Source organism: Peromyscus maniculatus, chromosome 15 (genome assembly GCF_049852395.1).
Source record: "Peromyscus maniculatus bairdii isolate BWxNUB_F1_BW_parent chromosome 15, HU_Pman_BW_mat_3.1, whole genome shotgun sequence".
NCBI classification, from domain to species: domain Eukaryota; kingdom Metazoa; phylum Chordata; class Mammalia; order Rodentia; family Cricetidae; genus Peromyscus; species Peromyscus maniculatus.
Window position 1 is genome coordinate 51,370,068 of NC_134866.1, and position 25,517 is coordinate 51,395,584.

General features: G+C 43.5%; 2 protein-coding genes across 2 annotated transcripts in view; both read right to left on the minus strand.

Moving 5' to 3' along the window:
- The window catches only part of LOC102917948 (baculoviral IAP repeat-containing protein 1a-like), a 152,437-nt gene that overhangs the window by 42,454 nt on the left and 84,466 nt on the right, over positions 1-25,517 (minus strand). The window lies entirely within an intron of this gene.
- LOC102917640 (baculoviral IAP repeat-containing protein 1a-like) overlaps positions 7,698-25,517 on the minus strand; it is a 45,640-nt gene continuing 27,820 nt past the window's right edge. The window contains exons 11-15 of the mRNA XM_076551958.1: positions 20,880-21,047; positions 17,910-18,062; positions 17,502-17,588; positions 14,369-14,533; positions 7,698-8,095 (exon numbers count right to left, since the gene is read on the minus strand). Coding sequence (XP_076408073.1) covers positions 7,731-8,095; positions 14,369-14,533; positions 17,502-17,588; positions 17,910-18,062; positions 20,880-21,047 — 938 coding nt within the window. The 3' untranslated portion in view covers positions 7,698-7,730. The remainder of the gene's footprint in view (positions 8,096-14,368; positions 14,534-17,501; positions 17,589-17,909; positions 18,063-20,879; positions 21,048-25,517) is intronic.

The following is a 25,517-nucleotide window of genomic DNA, read 5'->3' on the forward strand; positions in this document are numbered from 1 at the left end:
TCATCTTCTGCTTCATGCTTATGCACTTATTAACTCTAGATTCCAAGCGAGATAAAGCATGCACTATCTGTCCAGCGGACTTTGCTTAACATGATGAATACCAATTCCGTTTTCCTGTAAGTAATAAAATTCCATTCTTCCTCGGTGTGTTTTCTTCCACAGGAAGTCCAGAGGTCAGACAGGCTCTTCACACTGCTGACTCTTTCATCTGTAAAATCTCCCCAGTGAGGTGGAGCACTGGGAGTCTAATTAGTGAGTAAGAAGAGGATTTATATGAGCGAGAATTGTTGAAGCCAAGGTTGGATAAAGCACCGGGACAAATAACCAAATGAATGGAAGCACAGGATCTATGAACCAAAGGCTGAGGGGCCCCCAACTGGATCAGGCCACCTGAACGGGTGAGACAGTCATTTGGCTTGATCTGTTTGGGAGGCAGCTGTGCATTGGTGCCAGGTCCTGGGCTCGTTGCATGAGTTGGCTGTTTGAATCCTGGGACTTATGCAGGGACACTTGGCTCGGTCTGGGAGGGGGGAATGGACCTGCCTGGACTGAGTCTACCAGGTCAACCCCGGTCCTCGGGGGAGACCTTGATCTGGAGGAGGTGGGAATGGGGGGTGGGCTGGGGGGAGGGGTGGGCGAGAGGGGGAGAACAGGGGATTCTGTGGCTATTATGTTGAACTGAATGGTGTTATAAAATAATAATAATAATAATAATAATAATAATAATAATAATAAAAAAAAAAACCAAAAAAAAAAATCTCCCCAGTGAAACTCACTTTTCACTAATGATATTGCTATATCTGCATCCAATGTCACCTTTATTTTAGCACCTTATAGATTTTTGTGGCCCTTGCAAGTGAACTTAAAAAAACTCTGCATTTTAAATGTTCACTGACAATGTACAAGACTCTTTCATTGTAATCTCCTCACACTTCTGGATACATATCTAAATACTGAATTCTGTCTTTAACATTCTTCCATTTTCTTGCCTGATTGCATATATTGCTGACCATAATGCTAATTAATATTAATGGATACTATATATTATTCTTGATCTTTGTTTTAATTCCTCAACAATTTGACCATTAAATATAATTCTACAATTTCGGCAAATGTATCAATGGCATAAACTTTCCTTTGGTTGAGGTTGTAGCTCAGTTGGTAAAGTTCTTGCCTAGGATAATTTAAGCTGAGAGTCCAGTGAAGAATAGTAAAGCGGAGGGAGAACATGATCTGACTTCCGGGGGAGCTTCTGATAGCATGGTAAAAATACACCACTGATAACAAAAAAGGAAGGGGGCTACCCAGTTGAATCTGCTTGGTGTTGTTTGTTTGTTTGTTTGTTTGTTTGTTTTTTGAGGCAGGGTCTCACTATGGCTGGTGTGGAGCTCATCATGTAGACCAGGCTGGCTTCTAACTCACAAAGAGACACCTGCCTCTGCCTCCCAAGTGCTGGAATTAAAGGTGTGACACACCACTGCCCAGCTAGATCAGATGTATTTTGCAAGTGGAATCACCAGGATTAGCTTAGATATGGACTATGAAAGAGAAGAGCTAAGGATAACTCCAAGGGTTTCCCAAGCAACTGGAGGAGTCCAGTGGGAGTCAAGAGATGAAGGGTGCCATCAGAGTACTTCAGTGAAGGGGAAGGCCAAGAGTTATCTTTGGAGATGTGAAATGTGCAATGCCCATTAGGGTTATATAAAAAGAGTCCAGGACTAGAGCTGGAGATGGAGGAGGTGGTGTAGGCATGGAGTTTAAAGCCACTCAGCTGGATGAGGTGTTCCAGGAAGTGCACTCACACACAGTCAGGAGAAATCAGATGTCCCCCAGTGGTTAGAAGAGGAACAGCAGAGGACTGAGCTGGAGCTGTCTGAGGAGGAAACCAAGAGTGAGGCCCGAAGGTCAGTCAGATGAAGCAGGTGTTTCCTAGAGACCCGTGATGAGCCAGCCCATCAGTAGCTCAGATGCTGGAAACAGGACAAGTAAGATGAAGGTCGCAACACAGTCATTGAATGTACCAACGTGGAGGTCGCTGGTGATGCTAAAACAGTTGTTTGGGTGGGATGGAAGAGATAAAAGCTTGGGGGAGAGGATGTAAGCATGAAAGAACACTTACCCGTGCTTGTAAAGAACTCTTCCAATGAAAGCTGTTTTCTAGACTTTTGGAGCTTAGTAAAGTCATATTTAATATAGATTTTTATGAGTTTACAGTTATTATTACTTATTTCAGTTGTGCTCTGTGTGTACTATTCTTTGATATAAAATTGACTTCCTGGTTTTGTTTTGCTTTTTTTTTTTTTTAACTTAAAAATGAAGCAGATGTTCAGAAAAGCAGCCCATTTGAAGGAGTCAGAGTTGGGATATGGAGTATGTGACCAGAAATAGACATTTCAGGAATTTTGTTATGATGGAGCAGGTGCTTCCTAGAGACCAGTGATGAGCGCATTGGAGTTACAGTAGTGAAGTAGGATAACATAGAGAAGACCAGTTATTAATTACTGATTTATTGATTTCTTTGGTGTGAGCACTGCTTACACAGCTTATTGTCAAGCATAACTTCATTTGTTACCTGGCACAGAATGACCTGCCATTTCTGTTTTCTCACTGGACTCTGATATAACATCTAAACACTTCTGACTAAAATGTATTAACTGTCAAATCAGATAATATACAAGATAATCTATCTGTTCCTATAGAGATAGGCTGTCCAGGAGCTGGGAACCAAACACAGGTCCTGTGTGAAAGTAACAAGTATTCTTAACCACCAACCCATCTCTCAAGTCCTGAGTTTTTTTTTTTTTTTTAAAGATTTATTTATTTATTATGTATACAATGTTCTGTCTGCACATATCCCCACAGGTACCAGATCTCATTACAGATGGTTGTGAGCCACCATGTGGTTGCTGGGAATTGAACTCAGGACCTTTGGAAGAGCAAGCAGTGCTCTTAACCTCTGAGCCATCTCTCCAGCCCCAAGTCCTGAGTTTTTATCTTAAGCATAAAAATAACAGAGAATTGTAAAATTAAAAAAAAAAAACAGTGCAGAAAGGGGCAGAATGAAAAGTAAGAATGCTTCCCAACTCAGATTATGTCCTTAATTATATCACCAGCCTACGTTGGCGTCCCAGCCTAAAACGCGGGCATACCCTCTGTGTCCTCTCTCTTTCCGCACTCTCTCCTTCTGTATTCTCTCCCCTCCGAGTGGTGTCTCTCTCTCTCTCTCTCTCTCTCTCTCTCTCTCTCTCTCTCTCTCTCTCTTTCCCTCCCTCCCTCCCTCCCTCCCTCCCTCCCTCCCTTTCTCTCCCAATAAAGCTTTAGGAAGGTAACCATGGTTCATGACATCCAGCGCTCTCCTCAGTCAGAATGGCCATGGCAGGTGGCAGCCAGCCACGAGCGAACGCCACCGCTTAACCAACATTTGGTGCCATTCAGACTTGGATAGACCACCGAGGACCTGCTGTGACCACTGCTGCCTGCCACCTCCTACCCCATCCAGCGAGACCGCGAGACCACAATCGTCCCTCGACTCCGCTGGACCCCCACACAGCTACCACTACTGCTACCGCCATGATTCTTCCCCACAGTGAGTGAGTCCGCCGTTCTCGCGGCTGTAGTCTGAACTATATTCTTTGCAACGAACACCTCAGGGGTTGTCCTCGGGCTGTGCTAGCAACGGCAGGCACAGTTTTGCTCCTGACGAGGGGGTAAATGCTGTCTCGGGTCCACCATGGACCAACTGCAGCAGAGCTACAGCCCTTACCTTCCTTGATGAAGAGGATGGGAACTTGAGCTGATTCATAGATCTCTCTTCACTCTCGAGGATGCCCAAGATTGGAGTCTGATCCCGGTTTGTTATTTTAATTTTTTATTTTTCTCTCGGCTACAGCCATGGAACAAAGAGGCAGATACATTTACCACTTACATTGGCGGATAGGGGCGGGTACCTGTCAATCTGTCTACATAACAGCGTCACGGGAACTTCTGACAGCGAACCTGCAAATAAAAGAGTCACTTTATCCCCAAGCTTTCTGCTAAAGCTCTGAACCCTTCTCCCTTCCCATTTCTGCCTCTGCCACATGCAACCTTTTCTGTCTGACTTCCAATAGCAGTGGGCAAGCTAAAAATGGGCGGGCTTGGGCGGCTGCTATGACTCTCTCCCTAACTCACCTTAACTCCACCCACTCATTCTCAAACTGCTTTGGGAGACACAGACAGATCTGGAAGCAGCTAAGATCCATACAAATAAGTTTACAATATTCAGGATGGCTCCTAAGCCAAAAATCATTTTTTAGCCTCAGACAAGTCTTCCAAAACGATAGGTTTATAGTCTGCCTCCTGGCAGATCTTCCAAAAGCTATCCTTAAGCCATCAATCATCAGGAAAAAAAAAAAATTCAGGGCACGGAGTAAAATCTGTCTATTGCTCCCCAGACCTCCCCGACTTAAACATCTGGAGAGCAAGGCTCCTGACCCCACAAGCAAAAGAGTCATCTGTGGCATTTAAGGTGTGCCAGGGTAGAGATAAAAGCCCGAAAAAAAAATTGCCAAGTGCTGGCACTCGCTGACTCCCAAAAGCTGTTGGGTCCATGTTTTAAGTGAGGAAAAAGGCCACGGGCTAGCAAATGCCCTGCCAGGCCATCAACAGCCTTGTTAAAAGTACCGCCTAGAAAGACAACCAGTCAGCTGACTGGGCCCAGGCGCCAAGGTGAATGGGTGCATCAAGCTAAGACCTCCAGCAGACCTAGGCTTGGCTACAGACATGGCAGGGAACCCAGAACACAGCAGGGAAGCGATCCATTTCTGTCCTTCTGGACACCAGAACCACTGCAGAACCACTGACTCAGTCCTAGGAGTTTTGGGATGTCACCTCTCCTTTATTGTCGGGTACAGAGGACAGCCTTACCACCTCACCAGATTTAATTGCACTTTCAGAGGTACTTAATGAAAAAATATTTCCAGCTAAGATAAGAGTTCATTGTTTCACTCCAGATCTACTGTCTGTGTTTCTCACGTGCATACAGACAGATCCCTGAACTTTGCCTTGTCCCTAATTCCAAAAAATAAATAAATAAATTTTCATGCACCATAAGCTTTTCTCTTCCCAGTTCCCTGTTCTAACTCACTGTTCAGGTAATGGTACAGGACCACCACAGAATCGGAAGCCAGAGATCATGAGGTAAGAACTGTAACAGTTAAAAGGTATTTACACACCCAGACCCAAAAGTGTCTGGGCACTACAAAAAGACTTTAATGTAAACATCTATTACTGTGAGATGCTTTTAACAATTGACCACCTGTCTCCTGGATGCTGAACTAGTAAAGGAAGCAGGTGCTTTAAAATAATCTGTCTCTGATAAAGCTTAACATGTTTCAAATCCATCTGGACAGGCCGGATCTACCAACATATAATAATAATGATTCTTTTCTCTCTAAGCTTTCTTCTGTGTCACCAACATCTTGTCAGACAGAAGGTTCTCAGCCACAGCCAAGAGGGATACATGTCTCCAGAACAAACGGATGGCAGACAGCATCCCACAACGCCTGTCTACCTCCGAAGGCTCTCCTTCCCCATTCCCCAAAGAGCCAACCGACGTCCAACAGTCAGCTGGAAGCAACTTTTGAGAGAAACGACGCCCCTATTCCCATCTACCTGCTCTTTTTTAATAATAAGCAAAAGTTTGGGATGTAAGGATTATGTCTTTAATTATGTCACCAGCCTGTGACAGTGTCCCAGTCTAAAAAGTGGACATGCTCTCTCTGAGTCCTCTCTTTCAGCACTCTCTCCTTCCATATTCTCTCCCCTCCGTGGTTCTCTCTCCCTCTCTCTCTCTCTCTCTCTCTCTCTCTCTCTCTCTCTCTCTCTGTGTGTGTGTGTGTGTGTGTGTGTCCCTTTCTCTCCGAATAAAGCTCTAGAAAGGTAACCATGGCTCGTGACTCTTCCGTCACCGATACATCCAGCGCTCTCCTCTGTTGGCATGGCCGCTACCGCTTAACCAACAACCAAAGCTTTTAAAAATTTTTTAGGTGTTTGGAAATCTTTTTCCTCCAGATTTATTGAGGTATAATTGACAAATTAAAAGCATACAATATTTAAGTTGAAACAACACAGGTATAAAGAAAAGACTTTTGTAAACATATGGAATGAAAAATGCTGTCATAGTCAGGTTAACATACCCACAAATCCTTAATGTATCTATAGACAATGTTTTAAAATTATCAACCTTCAGGAGGCAGAGGCAGGCAGATCTCTGTAAGTTCCAGGTAGGCCTGGTCTACATATTCAGTTCCAGGCCATTAAAAGCTACATAGTGAAACCTTGTATCAAAAAAACAAAACAAAACAAAAAACAGAAAGGAACAAGAAAGAAAGACTTAAAGTCATTACATCACATGCAAAGCTCTCAAAAGCCTCTGGAACAAAAGCAGTTTTCTCTAAGCCCAATTTCTTCCTCACATAGGCAATGGATGGGAGATGGTTTGGCCAAGCATGGTCACACCAAGGCTGGTGAATATATAGAAGCCCTGCAAAGACTAATGAGCATCTCTGGAAAGAGTCGTCTACATCCTGTGCTAAAATCGACCCATGCTTCATCATGGGTGGGATGGACTCATCCTTAAACTGGCCATTTCTTACCTCCATCAAATGCTCCTTCCTTGTGGCTTTTACATAGATCAATGCTCCCTTCCCCACCCCTTCCTGTTGACCTTGGCAATGGTGGGTTCTTAGTATGAGATTGAGTGCGACTCTAGTCTTGTAGGGCCATACCAGGACTGCTCATCATTGCTCTACGTTCAGTGATGGGCATGCAGGCTTTAATAATCATCAGTCTACACAGTTAATGAATGTCCTTTAATATGATGGTTAGTTGTGCCTTTGGTTTTGAGACAGGATCTTCCGATGTAACCAAGGCTGCCCTGAACCTCCTGATTCTCCCACCTCAGTCTCCTATATGATGAGAGCACAGGTGTGTACCACCATACTCAGCAAGGGTGAAATGTATTAGGAAATTAGGTATTATAGGTATTATTTTAAGGTGTGTTAACTTGGCTTCTGTCGCATTTGTTTAACTCTGTGAAGCTGTGTTGCTTCCCTGTCTAAAACCCCTGATGCACTAATAATGAGCTGAACGGCCAATAGAGAGCAGGCAAAGGGCTAGGTGGGGCTGGGAGCCAGACAGAATACATGGGAGGAGAAATCTGTGAGAAAGGAAGAAAGAGCAAGAGAGATCCAAGAGAGGCAGATGCTAGGGACCAGCCACTCAACCACACGGCCAGCCACGGAATAAGAGTGAAAGTAAGATGTACAGAAGTAAGAAGAAAGGCAAAAGTCCAGAGGCAAAACGTAGATGGGAATAAATTACAGTTAAGAAAAGCTGGCCAAGACGTTGTTGACAGTCCATGAGAGGCTTTACCCTCTCTGAGAAGTGGATGGGAGGAGGGGTGGGGTGAGGTAGGGGGGAGCTTGGGGAGGAGAGAGAGTGGGAAGTGTGCTTGGTAAGAAAAATGAAAAAACAAAAAACTTTTTAAAAAAAAAGTAAAAGTAAAGCTGGCAGGAAACAAGCCAAGGCAAGGCGGGGTATGTATAATTAAGAATAAACCTCTGTGTGTGACTTATTTGGGAGCTGGGAGCTGGGTGTTGGTCCGTCCCCCCCCCCCACCCCGCCAAAGAGCAAAAACAACTAAGTACAATTAGGTATTTATAACTGCCAGTAGCCCTTGGCTGCATCCTTCACTTCTGAATGACAGGAGAGAAGGGCACTATCCATTTCCAGAAGACAGTCAAGCGTTTGGACTGAGGGTGTCTCTCCTTCACAGCATTAATCACTTTCATGTCCTCTTCATCCAGGAGCCAACTGAACATCTCAAGAATGGTGAGGCTGGGCAGTCGGGACACACACTGACCCAGAGCCTTGACAGTGGTGGCCTGAACTTGGATGGATTCTGGGAGATGCCTGGAAATGTTGAGCATTTGCAAGTTTGGCAGGTTGTCCAGGGCTTGAAAGAAATGTCTGTACCCTTCCTCTGTAATCTTGTGATTCATTGAAATATTTAAGTTCTCAAGTTTCTGGAAACCTCCACTGGTTGCTCCCTTGGCTGGAAAACAAAAACTTTTGTGAAAAGAATATCCTGAGGACTTCAGTGATGGTGACAAGTTATTGGTACCACTCCCACAGCCACCGTGATGAAAGTGGGAAATGCTCAACATGATGTTTTAGAGACCATTCTTTGAAAGCTCTAAACTGCTGCTTGGTTGATAGGGAACCACCTGGCCAAAGTGCAGTTTGGAGGAAGCAGAGGTCAGGGAGTTGAGTTCACAGAGCTTTGGCTGCCATGGCAATGTGGACTTCTCTTCTGGTCTCACAGAAGGACATATGTGAAGGAAAGTTACAGTAGAAGGAACTGAGAAATTGTGGCAACAGCATCTCCATTTTTGCAGAGTACAGAATCCTAACAGCTTGTCCTATCACTGGCTACCACAGTGTCTTCCACCTAAAGCCCAGAAGGGACTCCCTGGCTACTGAGAGCTGGGGCTCTGAAGGAAATGGAGCCAATGTGTTGTTGCTTTTCATTAAATTCAGTAGCTGCCCCTTAAGCAACTGCTGTCCTGATTGACAATGGCAACTCCACAGCTACCAGTAGCCATGTGGCAGCAATGGCCACAGCCAGGCAGGAATTCTGTCCCCTCAGGCACCAGCTCTGTCACTGCTGCTGAAGGGAACTTTATCTAGATCTCTATCCCTCTATAGAACTCAAAGGACTGGAAGGTCAAGGTGAAATTCTGCTCACTCAGAGAGGCTGAAGAGCAAGTAGCTAATCTTCTCTCCTAGTTTGCAGCTCCTCAAAAGACAGCATAGCATGTCCTTCAGCTCAAGCCCGACTTAAGAATCCTAGCTACACGTGGTTCTGCCCTATCATTCCACGTCAGTTAGTTGTAACCTCCTGATCCCAGGTTAATTTTATTTAATAAACAAATGTAACATGTCTTTGTATCTTAAACAAATATTCCACAGCATAAATGATTGCAATACATCTTGAATTATTATTCCATAACATTTCCCCTTTTTTGTCTAAACAAAAAGAAAAGGTTTTGACTTAAACAGAGTCTTACTATATACAATATAAACAATTATCAAGGACTATATTCACAATGTCCAGTTCATTTGTGTCTGGCAAATTTAAAGAAAATACTCCATTATCTATCCTATCTTAGTGAATCCAAAGTTTTATACCCAATTTATTTTCTATAATAACTAAGGAAAACTATAACTCTAATTATTTAGTCTTTAACTCCATCCATGACCACAGAAGGAATTAATATTACCTAATAACAGAGACATTTGGTGCCTGGACAATCACCTAAAGTTCTTCTGCAACATTAGGGCATCCATCTTCAGATGACAGGCTTAGAATATCTGGCAGACTTCTATGAAGCAAGAGTTTTGAAGGACTATCCTGTCTTATTTGTCAAAGGTCAGTAGTCACTTTCTTTTAGGCCCGGCATGTCTAATTTATACAGCATACTGTCAGCAGTCAAGGCAAAGCAGTTTCTTGCCCAAATGGCTAGCCTTGCCACACTGAAAGCAAACTCCATATGGAGGTTCTTTGATGTCCATCATCCTTTTATGAAGTAAATTGGTACTGCCAGAGCAGATGTGTCTCAATGTTATGAAAAACCTTAGGTTACCAAAATATTTTGGGGTGGTTTTCAAGATAGGATTTCTCTGTGTAATAGCCCCTAGCTGTCCTAGAACTCACTCTGTAGACCACACTGGCCTTGAACTCACAGAGATCCACTTTCCTCTACCTCTCAAGTGCTGGGATTAAAGGCGTGCGCCACCATTGCCTAACTAACAAAATATTTTTTAAATGCCATATTCTATGGGTTTTTGAAGTGTTTGAAACCAGTCATATATCGAAATATATCTACTTAACCTTGAAAACAAACCTTATGTTGCTACAAGTTTGATTATTTTGGAATAATTACTAATCTCATTTCTTAATTGTCCATTGTATTTTTAAATGAGCTGAATAAGTACAAACCCCAAGGAAGAGTAGAAACACACATTCGGTATAACAAATTAACTTTAAATTCATATCAATATTCCAATATATCACTATCAAGTTTCAGAAAGTCTCCTTTGATCAAACCTGATCCATATTAACTTGGAACAAGCCCACAGCCTCTTGTTTCCTATGGAAACTAAAGCAAAACCCCTTCTCCAAAGCATTTGACTTCCATTTAACAAATATATTTTTTTTATCTCCATTGTAAAGTTAAGGCATTCTTAAAATATCTAGGCTGGTTAATGCAGCAGTCCTTTCAATGCCTTGACTCTTAGCAGCTGTCGTTTGCTTATCAACAATAAAAAAAATTCAAAAGCCACACAATACTATATAGGCTCCAGACTCCCTGTGGATTTCCAATGTTAGGTGGCTTTTTTTTCTATTACTCTCTCTTTAAAGATTATTATTTTTTAAATTATTCACTTTTTATGACTTTACCCTTTTTCTTTTTCTTAAACCTATGCACATTATAAAACACACTGGAACTTGTTTAGAGGGTTTTCTCCCATTTGGACCTCTTTTACTGCATGTCTTTTGGACTTTATTTTGACAGTATGAGCAAATGTCAAGCTGCTAAGCTACATCTGGGTCCTCTGTGAGGCTCTGTTGGCTGGCTCTGCTGGCTTCTCGGTTCGTGGGAGCCAAGCCTAAAGCTCACAGCCCAGTTGGAGGTTCATATGACCAGGAACTGCATCCAACCCCACAACTCTGGAATGGCAGTGCCCTGCACTGTGGCAGGTGTTTTGTGTAGTTTTTAGTTTTTATTTAGCATGAAAAAAAAAGCTGTTTAAATCTCTGCTGTACAGCACAACTTCTTAAAGGAGACATTTCTTTCTTTCCTTCTCTCTTTTTTTTTGTTCTTTTCTTTTCAAGCTTTCTCAGTCCTTATGGATATTTAAGCCCCACGTTGGGCACCAAAATGTTGATTGTTTTTTACTCTTTACTCTTTGCTCTCTGGAAGCCTGCCACCACCCAGCTCCCAAATGAGTCACACAGATGCTTATTCTTACTTATGAATGTATGGGCTTAGCTTTACTCATTTCTAGACAGCTGGCCTATTGTTCCTTCAGTGGCTGGCTGGCATCTGCCAGACTCTGCCCTTCTTCTCCTGTCTCTCCCTTAGATTTCTCAACTGGCTCTATCCTGCCTTGCCATAAGCCAAAGCAGCTATTTATCAACCAATGAGAGCAACACATATTCACAGCCTACAGAAAATATCCCACAGCATTTCCCCTTTTCTGTCTAATCAAGAAGGAAGGTTTTAACTTTAACATGGTAAAATTATACATAACAAAAGAGTTATCATGCAAGAATCAGTTATAATATCCGGCCTATTTGTATTTGGCAAAATTAAAGAAAATACTCTATCATCCATCCTATTTTTTGTGAGTCTAAACCTTCATATATAATTTATCTTTTATCATAACTAAGGAAAACTATAATTACCTAGTCTTCAACTCTATCAAAGACCCAAGAAGGATATAATATTACCCGAGAAAACAGGAAGTGCATTGCAAGCAACTTCCAAAACTCTTAAAATGGCAGAGACATCTGGCTGCCTGGACAATTACCCAGTGTTCCTCTGCAACGTTGGGGCATCCATCTTCAGCCTACAGGTCTAGAATCTCTGGCAGACATTTTAGTGAAACAGGAAATTTGAAGGACTGTCCCGCCTATACTGGCAAAGTTTGTCAGTTGCTTTCCTCTGTGCCCTGCAGAATGTCTGGCATTTTCCTCTGTGAAGCAGGAACCTGAAGGACCATCCCACCTTGTTTTGGCAAAGTTTAGTGATCACTTTCCTATGGGTCCTGCTTGTCCAGTTTATGCAACATACTGTCAAGCAGTTCAGGCAAGAGCAATTTTTTGCCCAAATGGCTAGCCTTGCCACATTGAAATCAAACTCTGTAAGGAGTTTCTTTGATGCCCATCATCCTCTTTGAAACAATTGGTGTTGCCATGAGCAAATGTGTCTCACCATCAAAAAAAGTCTAAGTTCTTAAAACATTTTAAATGCCATATTCTAAAGGTCTTTGAAGTGTTTGAAGATTACCTATGTAACTGAACTATATCTTGTATACCTAAAAAACCTAACTAATATAGCTATGTTTGACTATTATAGATGACTATTAATCTATATTTCTTAATTATGTATTACAACTCTAAACTAGTGACAGAAACGTAATATTTTAAACAAGAGTAGAAATATAAATAAAGAATAACAAAATTGACTTTAAATTCATGTCCATAAACCAAAATCCATACCATCCATTGTAAAAATATTTTGAAATGAACAACTGTTTTTTGGATTAAAGTACATCCAATAATCCACCTTTTTAAATCATAATAATCTACCCTTTTCCCCCATCATCTCTATAGCATATCCCCACTTCTTCCTTAGAAAGAGATTGACTTTGACCATTAACCATTTACAGTTAACCTCTTAATAGCAAACAAACATCCATAAACAATACTTTGTGATTTGGGGCATGGTTCTCTAGACTATTTCCTGATGACTGGTGGTGCTGGTAATCTTATAGGGATCCTGAGAAATTTTGAGATAATGGCCAAGTCCTGGGAAGACCAGCTGTACCCTTTGTTGATAGATATTACCTGTCAAGATTCAGAACCTGTCAGCCAGGTGGTGGTGGTGCATAGCTTTAATCCCAGCACTCGGGAGGCAGAGGCAGGTGGATCTCTGTGAGTTCGAGGCCAGCCTGGGCTACAGAGTGAGTTCCAGGAAAGGCCACAGAGCTACACAGAGAAACCCTGTTTAAAAAAAAAAAAAAAAAAAAAAGATTCAGAGGTCTCCTCTGATCACATGTGATCAATATCATTAATGAAGAAATCCATAGCCTCTCATCTCCTGTAGGAACAAAACTTGAAAACATTTTTTATTTCAATTTGAAAGATATATTTATTTTGACTTCTCTTTTAAAGTTAAGGCATTCTTAAAATATCAAGGCTAGATTGTTTCAGAAGTCCTTTCAATTCCATGTCTTTTAGCAGCTATTGTGCCTTTTTCTTTCAAGTGCTGGTCAATCTTAAAGCTATTCCTCAACTAAAACTTTGGGTTTTCCTACCTACGAGAATCATCAGAGTGCCTAACTATAAGGGATTGATAAGACCTACCAGAGCCAGAACATGAAGCAACCTCTGTTGAGGGTGAAAACAACACTGTGGAGAAGTTTGATCCTTTGTTATTTAATTGTTTGTGTTCAAAGTGTCATGTTACCCAGCCTAGCCTTGAACTAGGAAATCTCGAACTCTTGAACCTATCGAGTGTTGAATTACAGGCATGTGACACATCTAACCCAAAACACACTTAATCAGTCCATGTGAGGTAACTCAGAAATTTCACCCTAGAAATTACTAAACATGGACAGTGTGTGAGAAAGTTCTTAGAAGCACTTCATAGATACCAACTACTAGAAACAACACAAGTACCCATTGAATGGACACAGAGTGCAGATCGGTCAAATAATGGAATGACACACAGCAGTGAAATCAATCACTCTGGTTACATGTGTTACTAGGAATATGAAGCACACACACATTTTCAGACAAAACAGTGCCTATTGCACAGGACCCCCTTCCATGAGGAGTCTGTGGTAAATGACTCTATGGTAAAGAAATCAGTGCAGTGGTCATCTGTGGAGGAAGAGGAGGGCACAGTTGCAGAATGCACACAGGTCTGCATCCTCATCTGGTTGACTCTACACTTACTTGGATAACAAAATTTTCAGCAATGGGAACAGGAACATTGATCCAGTTCTATGTTTCAGCTTGTTGCACATTTGTTTACATATTGTCAGTATTCAATTGATTAACAGAGGATCTGCCAGGTGTATGGAACACCAAGTGTCAGAACACAGATTAGTGGTCCATGGTGCAGGGGTAGAACACTGATCTAGTGTGTATTAGGGGCACTGAGTTCAATTTCCAGTACTGGGGACACAAACCACAGGTGGATGGCTTCTATATCCCCACTAAAACAAAGAGGCTGTAGACCTTCCCAGTCAGAACAGGATGAACCTATCTGCAGAAGAACACAAGATGGGGGTTGGGGATTTAGCTCAGTGGTAGAGCACTTGCCTAGCAAGTGCAAGGCCCTGGGTTCAGTCCTTGGCTCCAGAAAAAGAAAAAAAAAGAAAAGAAAAAAGAAGGACATGAGATGAAACAGTGTGGTGGTGGAAATGAGGAACAGTTTGGAAGACTTTGCCATACTAGACATTCGCAGCAGACAGCTCCAATGAAGCCACTGCTTCCACACAGGGGGAAACCCTTTCCCTGAGGGAAACTCACCGATTTCCATCACACTGTCGTCATCCAACGTCTCCTTAAAGGCAAGAACTCGGAGGCACCGAAGCTGCAGACACTGCCGGACAATCAGTTTGGCCACGTGGTGAATCCCGTCCCCACTGGGAAGGAGCAGTTCCTCCAGGTTCCTGAGAGAACCCAGAGCCTGGGCTGTGGGAGACACCACAAAGCCATCCTCAGTAGTAGTCCCGGCATGAGCGAGCAGCTGATGACCTAGACCTTCTGCAGTCCAGGAGGCCCCACCTAGCAGAGGCCCTCCTCGTCACTGTCCTCTCCAAGGAAAGGAGAAGGGGTAGCACACAGGTATTCCCTGCTGCTCTCTGCAGCTGGCTCCTCCATCCTCCGCCACCTGACTCTTCACACAGGTCCAGGCTGTCTGTCCATTTCTGCTCTCTCTTCTAAAGCAGGGCCTCCACTGCAGGTCACTCTCCTAACTGCACAGACTTTGGCCCCCTCCCTCGCCATCCCGCCTCCTGTCGTCACTCTGAGCACATCCACCGGCCTCATTAAAGCCTTGTCCACTGCCCTGACAGCCTTCCACCCTCATCCAATCTTCCATAGCGTGATACTCTGTAGATCACAGGATGACTAAGTCTCGACTTCTGTGGCCTCACAGAAACTAATTAGGAAGACTTTTTGGAATGAGGCAATATTCCAGGTTTATCTTTGACTTTCCCCTTCTTAGTTCTGAAATAAAATATTTCTTGTGACATTGACATCATGATGGGGAAATGTATAGACGGCCACCCAAACTAGTGGAAACCCATGAGCTGTGGACCAATAGCTGAGGAGCCCCCATGGGACTGGACTAGCCGTCTGGATAGGCAAGACAGTTGTTTAGCTTGAACTGTTTGGAGGGCCCTCCAGGCAGGGGAATTGGGATCTGTCCCTGGTGCATGAGTGAGCTTTTTGGAGCCTAGTGCCTAAAGTGTGACACCTTGGCCAGCCTTGGTGCGGCAGGTAGGGGCTTGGACCTGCCTCCACTTAATGTACCAGGCTCTGCTGACTCCCCATGGGAGACCTTGACTCAGAGGAGGTATGAATGGGGTGAGGGTTGGGAGGTGGGAAGAGGGAGGAGGGGGCATCTGTGGTTGGTATGTAAAATGAATATAAATTTTCTTAATAAAGAAAAAAGAAAAATATTTCTTCACAGTCCTTGGTTTCTTTAGGAAAGGTAGTATTTAGAAATCAAGTCGAAATTTGGGCAGTTGGCTTAGTGATAAAGGGTTTGTCTAGCATGCTGGATACCAAGGCACCACACACACACACACACACACACACACACACACACACACACACACACAAACACACACACACACAAACACACACACTGAGCCTTATTTGGGTCTCATTGCTCATCTGAAAGCAAAGCAAAGCAAGGTGCATTTCCAGCAGCTCCACTTGTCAGTCTTGAGTCAGAGTCTCAGCCTGTTGTCCAGAATGGCTAGAACTCATAATTCTGCCTCATCATCTCAGTGCTGGGATCACAGGCATTTGTTACCACTCTCGGCTTCTAGGTGATCATTCTTGAATGGGTTACATAAGACATCTACCCACTGAAAGAAATCACACTAGGTCTGTGTACAGAAAACTCTTCCAAAGCTTTAAAAGGAATGAACCTCTGAGCACTTGTGTGTTCATTACTACAATCATGATTTCCAGCCTCTCAGGAGACTGCGCTGAGGAACGTGTGTCTGTATGACTGCAGATAGAGATGACTGGAAATGTATTTATTACCCTGTATGTTCATGGGTCAGAGCAGGTGAGAAGGCTCGGGTGGTAAAGGCATCCGCAGGCATGCCTGACAACCTGAGTTTGATCCCAGGAGTCCACATTATGGTGAGAGAGAACGACTCCCACCGCTGTTCTCTGACTCCACGCACATGCCACTCACAGCTCCACACATACACAGACGGTAAATGCACAAAAATATGAAGAAAACTTGTGAGTCCACAACAATATTTTCAACATGATTTTCTTTCTCTTTCTGACATTTATTTTGCTGCCCAAACGCTGTTATGAGCAGAGCCTCTTAAGCAAAGCTTCTCAAGTTTACTCTGTCACAACTTACATACACTAATTTATTTCAAAGGAAAATTTGTGGGACTGAAAAGATAGCTCAGTGGTTGAGATCACTAGTTACTTTTGCAGAAGTCTCAGGAAGAGTTAGTGCCCGGCACCCACATGGTGGCTGACAACCATCCGATCCAGTGAATTCAAAACCTTCTTCTGACTTCTGTGGCCACCAAGAACATATGTGGTGCACAGACATATATGCAGGCAACACTCATGCTCATAAGACAAGAATAAACATTTTAAAGTTTATTTAATTATCTTTAAAAGGAGGACACACATTCATGAGATGGGAACAGCTCTCAGACTGGGCACAGGAAGCTGGACGCTTGCCTTCTGATTGGGTGTGCTACAGCCTGGGGTGTGGCCTTTCCCTGGAGTTATAGTGTTTGCTTAATTTTAAATAGAAGTTTTCGTATGTATTTTGAAACCTTTGAAACAAAAGGGACATTGCATGTTTGGAGTGGGTGCCAGACTATGAAGTTCCACAGTGACCAAATTCTCTCCTAAGAAGTCAGTGAATCTGAGAACATTGCATTTAATGAGATCAAGTGTGAGGATGTGTGGGACCAACAGTGATGGCATCTGGGGGTGATATTGAGCATCACTATGGTGTCCTCCTAAGGACCAGCATAGCTGGTACAGCTGACCCTCTGTATGGGCACATTCCACAAACCACAGGTTCAGTTTTTAAAAACTGTGTCTGTGCCAAACGTGTACAGACATTTCCCCCTCACCATTATTCCCAGAACAACACAGTGTAACACTTGTTGATATAGCATTTACATTGCATTAGGCATTGTAAGCAATTAAGAGATGGCTTATGGAAGATGTGTAGGGACACGGGCAAACACTGAACCATTTTATATCATGGAGTGGAGGATCTTCTAGTGTTTATATCAGCAGAGGTCCTGGACCCAGCTGCCATGGATGTCAAGGGACAACTGTACACAGCTTGCTTTCTTGTAGGTTCATTGAAGAGGATGAGGAGGAAGGAGGGGAGGAGGATAAAGAATACATTAAGAAACTCTGTTTATAAACTTACCAAACTTTTCTGATGTTTCCTTATCTGGAAACTGTTGGCTTCCAAGTTTCAATATCTTCAAGGCCACAAAATTTGGCAAAATGGTGACTAGATAAGGGAAAATGAAATATAGTTAGTTCAGATACATTCCTGTGACACAGAGGAATACCATTGAAGTAAGAGTGTTTCAAAAGTGTTGAAAAGTGATATAATAATCAGATTGAATTACTATGACTAAGTAGAGGAAACAATTCTGAAAATGAAATGGTTACATTGTAGACACAGATGCACTTCATTGTTGAGAAAGACTCACTGAAGTCAGGTGCTGTCATAGTTTCTGTGACATCAGCAGACTTTTAATTCTAGAGTATTTAATGACTTTTTGCACAGGAGCATCTGAAGTCACAGTTGTAAGCTTATAGTTCTTACCAAATGGCATGGCTTCAAAGCATCGTCCAGAAAACTCAATCTCTCTGAGTTTCTTGCAGGAAGCAAGCACAGTCATGAGAGACTCACAATTCGAAAAGAAATCACATTTCAGGTAGAAAACTTGAAGATTTGGAGAGTTCTGGATCAATTTAACTGGAAAAGATGAAGGATATTCAGAAATTCAAGAAAGTTACAAATTCCTATCCGGACTGGGCTCTCAGTCCATAATCTCCAGCCACACCATTAAACAGACAGTGATGCAGTGATCTAGTGCTCAGGCCATGTTGGGCGAGTGCTCGGCTTCTGCCAATGACTGATGAGCAGAGGACCTGCGGCAGGTTCCTGACCCTCTCTGGATCAGTTTTCTCTTCTCCATATTTCACCTTCAGCATCAGCACCCTGATATCTCTGTGTTTGCACACTGCACTGACGCAGCAGGAGTTCTGTACAGAGTCACATAAAAGAGTATCGAGGACTATGGGGGTCCAGCCCCTCTATAGTCCCCTCCCAGGGTCCAGGAAGAATCTACAACCACCTGATAATTAATCTTTGATGAAAAGAATCCATGTACACGAAACTCCTTAGTCCATACACTTTATTATTCTGTGTCAGTTTTCTCTCTACAAGCTTCTATTCTCTTTTAGCTCCTTCTTGCCTGATTTCTCTCTGTATTCATCTACTGCTCCCTCTAAGTTCTTTCTTAATTCTCTTATCTTAATTCTGCCTTATCTAGGTCCTTTTCATCTCTTTCTTACCCAGCTAGTACTTCCCCATCTGACTCTTCCTCATCTTCCATCTTGTCCACACATTCTCTCTGATCAAAATCCTCCTTATCCCTCTCTGTTCTCTGTCTCTAAGTTCTCTCAGTTGTCTACATACCTCCTATGTCTCCCAGGAATCCAGTTATAAACCCAAGCAATAGTAATCCCCTGATCTAGCAAGGTCACCAGGATTGAATTCTATGGGGTCATAAAGGCAGGTAAGAATTTTTCTCAGGCAATGACCACCAGGCTTTCTTTTACAATCCAAAATGGGAGTGGTAAAAGAGGAGGCCAACTGAGTGCTAATAACCGGTTAATGTATGAAAAGGTGGGTCTATGTGCTCAGTCTACATTCTGAGACGTGGTTAGGTACGAAGTTAGGGGTCTATAAAGTTAGTAAGGCTGTAAGAAGGAAGGGTCCTAGCTAAATTGTGTAAAGCTATTACTTAAAATCTACCTGACCTAGGTGGTGTCTCCTTGTGGAATTTACCTTAAATCAGGAGGCTAGCATGTGAACTGTTATTACTGTCAATCCTTGAAAGAGGTTAAGGGAGTTATCTGATTCCAGTACTGAAAGGGGAGAACCAGATGGGCTGTGGGGAAGGAAGCCTTTCCCCAGGTTATTCACCAAATACCTTAAATGTATATGTCCAAAGAGTGATCAGTCCATGCCGTTAGCACTTCTAAGGGCAAATCAATTGGGAAAACTATGAAGGCACACATGATTTTCATAACAGAAGACAGCAGATATGTAACAAGCCAAGTAACACCAAAAGCTCCTTCGAATTTGGCTTCCTCTGAAGGAATTCCTTGATCCCTTCAGGTAGTGACTTTGCCATAACCAGCTGCGTTCTTTTTTTTTTTTTTTTAAAGGTTTTTTATTTATTTATTTATTATGTATACAGTGTTCTGCCTGCATATATGCCTGCAGGCCAGAAGAGGGCGCCAGATCTCATAGGTGGTTGTGAGCCACCATGTGGTTGCTGGGAATTGAACTCAAGACCTCTGGAAGAGCAGTCAGTGCTCTTAACCTCTGAGCCATCTCTCCAGCCCCAGCTGCGTTCTTATGATAGATTCCTGCAGCCCTCAGCAGAAAAAGGGACAACTCTGAAGCACAACTTTAAGAATACGTGACCTTATTTATTTTGTCTATGTTTATATGGTATGTGTGGAGGTCATCCTCGGCCATAGGACACATGCAAAGGTCAGGGCAAAAGAGGGTGAATTGTTTCCTTCTACCATACTGATCTGTGGGACAGAGGTCATAAAGCTTGGCAGGAAGTACCTTTACCTGCTGATCCATCTCCACAACCTGCAAAATGTTTGTTTGTTTCTTTTGTTTCTTTTCAGACAGGGTCTCATGTTGTATCTTAGGCTAGCCTGAAAATAGCTACTTTTCTGGAGCTAAGCTGGCTTGATGTTGTGACAATCCTCCTGCCTCAGACTCCCAAATTCTGGGATTACAGACATGAACCACCATGCCCCACTCTGGTCCCCTTTTCACATTTCCTTAGTCCTCAGTATTCAGGGTTTAACAAATTAAGGATCTGACGGGGCCTGAGTCATTTTGCTAAATGACTAGAAAGATGTCTGCACAGCTGTCCATCAACAGGAGGCTGGGATGGAGAGAAGTGGAAGAAAGGTCCAGGTTGCCCCCAGTCAGATTTCCTCCCTCAGCAGGCAGATCTGCAAGCGCCACGAAAACAACATCAAAAGGAAAGAACTCCAGAAACTGTCTTGAGAGTAAGTGTGCTGGGAGTTTAAAGCTCAGGCCCTGGAGTCAAACCTTCTCTTTTGAAGATACGTTTTCTTAGCTGGATAAACCTGAGCAATCGCTGACCTCAGTTTCCCCAGTTGAGAATCAGCAATAATCATTGTGTCTTCTCTCATACAGTGGTCTGAAGAGTGAGTTAGTATTTGTACAGAGCTCAGAACAATTCCAGTCATGTTAGAGACTTGGGGTTACAAATAAATGTCTGCCCTCTTAATGAGGAAGAACACTGTTCCAATACCTTCCCTTGGGCACAGTTCACACTGTCAGGTCTTTAATGAGGAAGAGCGCTGTCCCTACACCTTCCCAAGGACACATTTCACGTTCACAGGCCCACAGAAATTTTTAACTAATGATGATTTCATGATTCTAACAATTATTAGCTAAGTAACTTTCCCAGCTGAAATATGACCTGGGAAATCCAAGCACCATTCTTACCCAGTTTGGAGAGGTCAGACTCTGTGGAAGTTTGGATGGATAACTTCTCCATGTGGTGGAGGTTTGCAAAATCCCCAGGGATGATCAAAAGCACATCTGGAATGCCATCTAGTCTCACAGACAATTCTTTCAGGCTTGAGAACTTGTGCAAGTTAGCGAAGAGTTGATCTGGGAAGCAGCACATAGTTTCCATCACTCAAGAGTCCCAAGTGGGTATTCTCAAGTGTGCTGTGATTTTTAGATATATTCATAACGAAACATCTCAGAGACTCTAACATCTGTTTAGGAAGCACATCCATGAAGAATGTGCTGTCTGCAGCATCTGGTGGTCACTGAGCATAGGGGAGGCTCCGTGGTGCTCTCCAGACTCACAGAATAAATAAGACAGCTCCCCAACCAACCACAGCGTGGGAACAAATGGTTTTGCACATGCAACAGGACACAGTTAGACTTCAACGTAAATAAAAATGTAACTCGGCACCTCTCTACCAAAGCAGATCTGGCATGTCCTTTTCCAAGGTCTAGTACCAGGTAAGTCTGACATCTTCCCCTCCATTCACCCATCCCCAGCCCACTAGTTCTAGCCTAGATTCCACATCCAGCTCGTGGGCCTAGTCTAGCCACCCCTGTCTGTGCCACTGCCAAGATCTAGGACTGTCCCAGGACCCACTCTGCCTCCCTCCTGCCCCTAACCTTCAGGCCACTCACACACCACATCTAACCTCTCTACCCAGCCAGGTCCTACACAACCTTCTCCAGCGTCTAGCTGGGTGAGTTTGCCTGATGCTCCCCTCCTCAAACCCAAACAACCCTCACATATACCCCCAACTCCAATATTGGACCAGAAGGAAGATCTTTCACACCAGCCCAGTGCCCTGGGTCCACCTGAGCCATATCCAACCTCAGGTTCAAACCAACCCACACATCCTCTCTTTTGCCCAATCTGCTCTATTTATATCACAGAACTATCAAAAGAAGTCTCATCACAAAAATAGGAACACTGCGAAAGGTCAAGGCAGTAATTCCCCCACTACACACACCCCACAAATCTATTAGTCCTGTAGAAATGTCTGTCAACAATCTTGACCTGCATGAACCTCAGGTCACAGAAGTGAAAAGAACAACCAGGCACTTGACCAAAGAAGTTTATGGAGAATGTGAGGAGTTTTAAAGATGACACAAAGAAACAGCTCCATGAAAATAAGGAGAAAGAGCTTAAGAAGGAATGCTTGACTGCTCCCCAAGAACACACAAACCTAAGGCTAACAGACGTGATGAGGATAGTCCAAGACTTGAGAAGGGAATTCAGTCAGAAGATAGAAACACTGAGCAAGACTCAATGAACTGAAGATGGAGTTGAAAAACCTCGCAACTCAGCTGGAACTCTCAAAGGAAAGCCTGAGAGCAGAGTGAGAGAGCAGAAGATAGAACAGCAAGACTCAAAGACAATGAAAAGCTATAGACCAAATAAGCAAGGAAGATCCAAATTACACACACACACACACACACACACACACACACACACACACACACACACACACATGGAAACTAACACACAGGAAATGTGGGACACCAAGAAAAGACCCAACTTTTAAATTTTATGAGTAGGTGAGGGAGAAGAATCCCAAGTCAGTGACATAGACCAGCTCACCAACAAGATCACAGAAGAAAACTTACCCAATCTAAGGAAAGATACAACAATACAAAAGATACAAGAAGCACAGAGAACACCAAATGAATAGAAACAGAAAAGAAACTCTTTGTGGAATATTATAATTAAAACATTAAGTATACATAGCCAGGTGGTGGTGGTGCATGCCTTTAATCCCAGAACTAATGAGGCAGAGACAGGAGGATGTCTGTGAGTTTGAGGCAAGCCTGGTCTACAAAGTGAGTTGCAGGACTTCCAGAGCTGTTACATAGAGAAACCCTGTCTTGATAAACAAAACAGACTAACAAACAAACAAAAATGGTTAAATATACCAGCAAAAAAAAAAAAAAAGAAAGAAAGAAAGAAAAGAAAAAAAGAGGAAATACTAAAAGCATCAGGAGAAAAAACACAAGTCACAAATAAAGAACAACCCATCAGAGAAACAGCTGATTTCTCAATGGAAACTCTGAATGCCAGAGCCTGGAGCAATATATCCCAAGTCCTCAAAAAACTACAACATCCAATCTAGTCTAATATACTGAGCAAAACTACCTGCCATATTTGAGTAGGAAAAAATTTTCCATGGTATAAACAGCCTAAAAAATTACATCCAACAAACAAAACCTAAATTAAAAAAGGAGACAATATTTCAGGCCAAAGAGAGGGATGGGCACAGCTTAGAGAATGCAGAAATTGAAGGTATAATTACCAAATACAAAGTACCACTGAGACCACCACCACCACCAGAAATCAACACCACAATGACTGCAGTCAACACTTCAATAATAACTTCAGGTATTGATGCCCCAATTTTCCAATCAAATTATGTAGGCTGGCTGAATGAATCAAAAAAATAAAATCCTGCAGATCATGCAGGGCAGTGATGGAGTACGCCTTTAATCCCAGCACTCAGGAGTCAGAGGCAGACAGATCTCTGTGAGTTTGAGGCCAGCCTGGTCTACAGAGCTAGTTCTCAAAAAACAAAGTAATAATAATAATAATAATAACAATTCATCTACTGTTGTCTATCAGTAACACATCTTAGCTTTAAATATAGGCACCTATATCGAGTAAAAGGATGAACAATAGTACTCCATTAAATGAAAGCTCATAAGGCCTCAACCCTACACAATCCCTACAGGAAACTAAGGGATGCTGATAATGAGAGAAAGAGTCTTCCCCAGGGAAGAGCACACCAATTATCTAATACCAACTAACATCTGAGTCAACGTCTGTGGCTCCTGTTCAACCAAGGGCCATGTAGATTCCCAGGGTCTGGGCTGCCACCTGGGGCTATGCTGGTGTCTGAGGACTGAGCTCTCACCAGGAACATGCAGTCTGGGTGGCCTGTGCTGCCACCATGGATGCCACCATGGTGACATCCAGACCCAGGTTGCTGCTGAGAACCATGTCTGGGTCCATGGTCCTACTGCAGCCAGGATCTGTGTTGAAGTCTGTGGCCCATATTGTTACTGAGGGCCATGTGGAGGCCTGGAGTCAGGTCAGCCACCTGAGTCCATATCAGTGGCCAAGGGACATGCTGCAGCTGGGGTAAGGCAGAATAGAGTGGCCTGCACTGCTATCTGATATCATGGTGATATCTGGGCCAGGACTGCAGCAGCTGGGGGCCATGACTGGGTCCATGGCCCCCACTGCAGCCAAGGTCAGTGTTGATGTAGGAGGTTCCTGTAACCATCGAGGGCCACATGGATGCCCAACACCTGGGGCCAAATTAGTGTCTGAGGACCACACTGTCCCAGGGGCCGTGCTGATCTGAGTGGCCTGCACTGTCACCTGAGGCAATGGTGACATCCAGATCAGGTTGCTGCCAAGGATCATGTCTGGGTGCCTGGTTCCACCACAGTCAGGGTCTGTGCTGCTACCAAGGTTACACAAAAACCTGGAATCTGGGCCACCTGTGGCCTTGTTGGTGTCCAGATCTGTGCCATCACAGAGCCATCCTGATCTGAGTGGCATGTGCTTCCATCCAGAGCCAGGATCTGTTCCACGCCCAATCCACTGGGGAGGACCATGTCTGTGGTCCATGTTGCCTCATGGAGCCATGGAAACCATGCACAATGAGATCAGAGGCCTATTCTGAACCAGTCCTTCCCTTCTCTGGCCCTGGGAGAGCTGGAACTGTGCTTCACTGGATGCTGCAGCAAGAGAACTGGCCTTGACCATCACGGGACAGCTGGCCTCCCAAACTCTGGAGAGATGGCCCCATGCCTCACCCAAGACAGAGGAGATCTGACCCTGACGGCATGGGCACAGGGGAGATGGCTCTGCTCCTCACCTGAGGGGGTCGGCCACAGTGCCCTGGACTGACCATCTGAACCACCACCCAGGCTCACCTAGGGCTGGCCCAACCTGACATCTACCCCCATCTAGGACCTGCTGGAGCTTGTGAAGGGACTGGTCCTGTGGAAAAATAACCTCAGGATCTCCATGACTCACGGTGGCTGCAGGATATCCAAATGAACTTTTAGGTGAGGATCCAGTGAGGACGGTGTGCCAGAAACCAGAGCCTTGACCCAGACTCATAACAATGAACATTTGCAAATAAAGCTGTTTAGACAAAAGGGTAGACTTGTGACACACCAGGGCTCCCAATGCCACCAGGACTAATGAAGAGGTGCTGGAGAGGTGGGAAAGATGGAGGAATGGAGAGGGTTTTGTTGTTGTGAGGTATTTTTTCTGTTCTTTTGTTTTGGTTTTTATTTTCTGTTTGTGTTTCTTTGGTTTGGTTTGGTTTATGTTGCACATTATTTGTTTTAACTAGTCAAAGATATGATGCACTTGTTTAACTGTGTAAAGCTGTGTTGATTTGTTTAATTATGTACAGATGTGTTGCTGTTTTACCTTGCCTGCCTAAGGCATCTGACTGGTCTAATAAAAAGCTGAACAGCCAATAGTGGGGGAGGAGGAATAGGTGGAGCTTCTGGGCAGTAAGTAGCAGAAGGAATTTAAGTTCCAGGAAAGAAAGA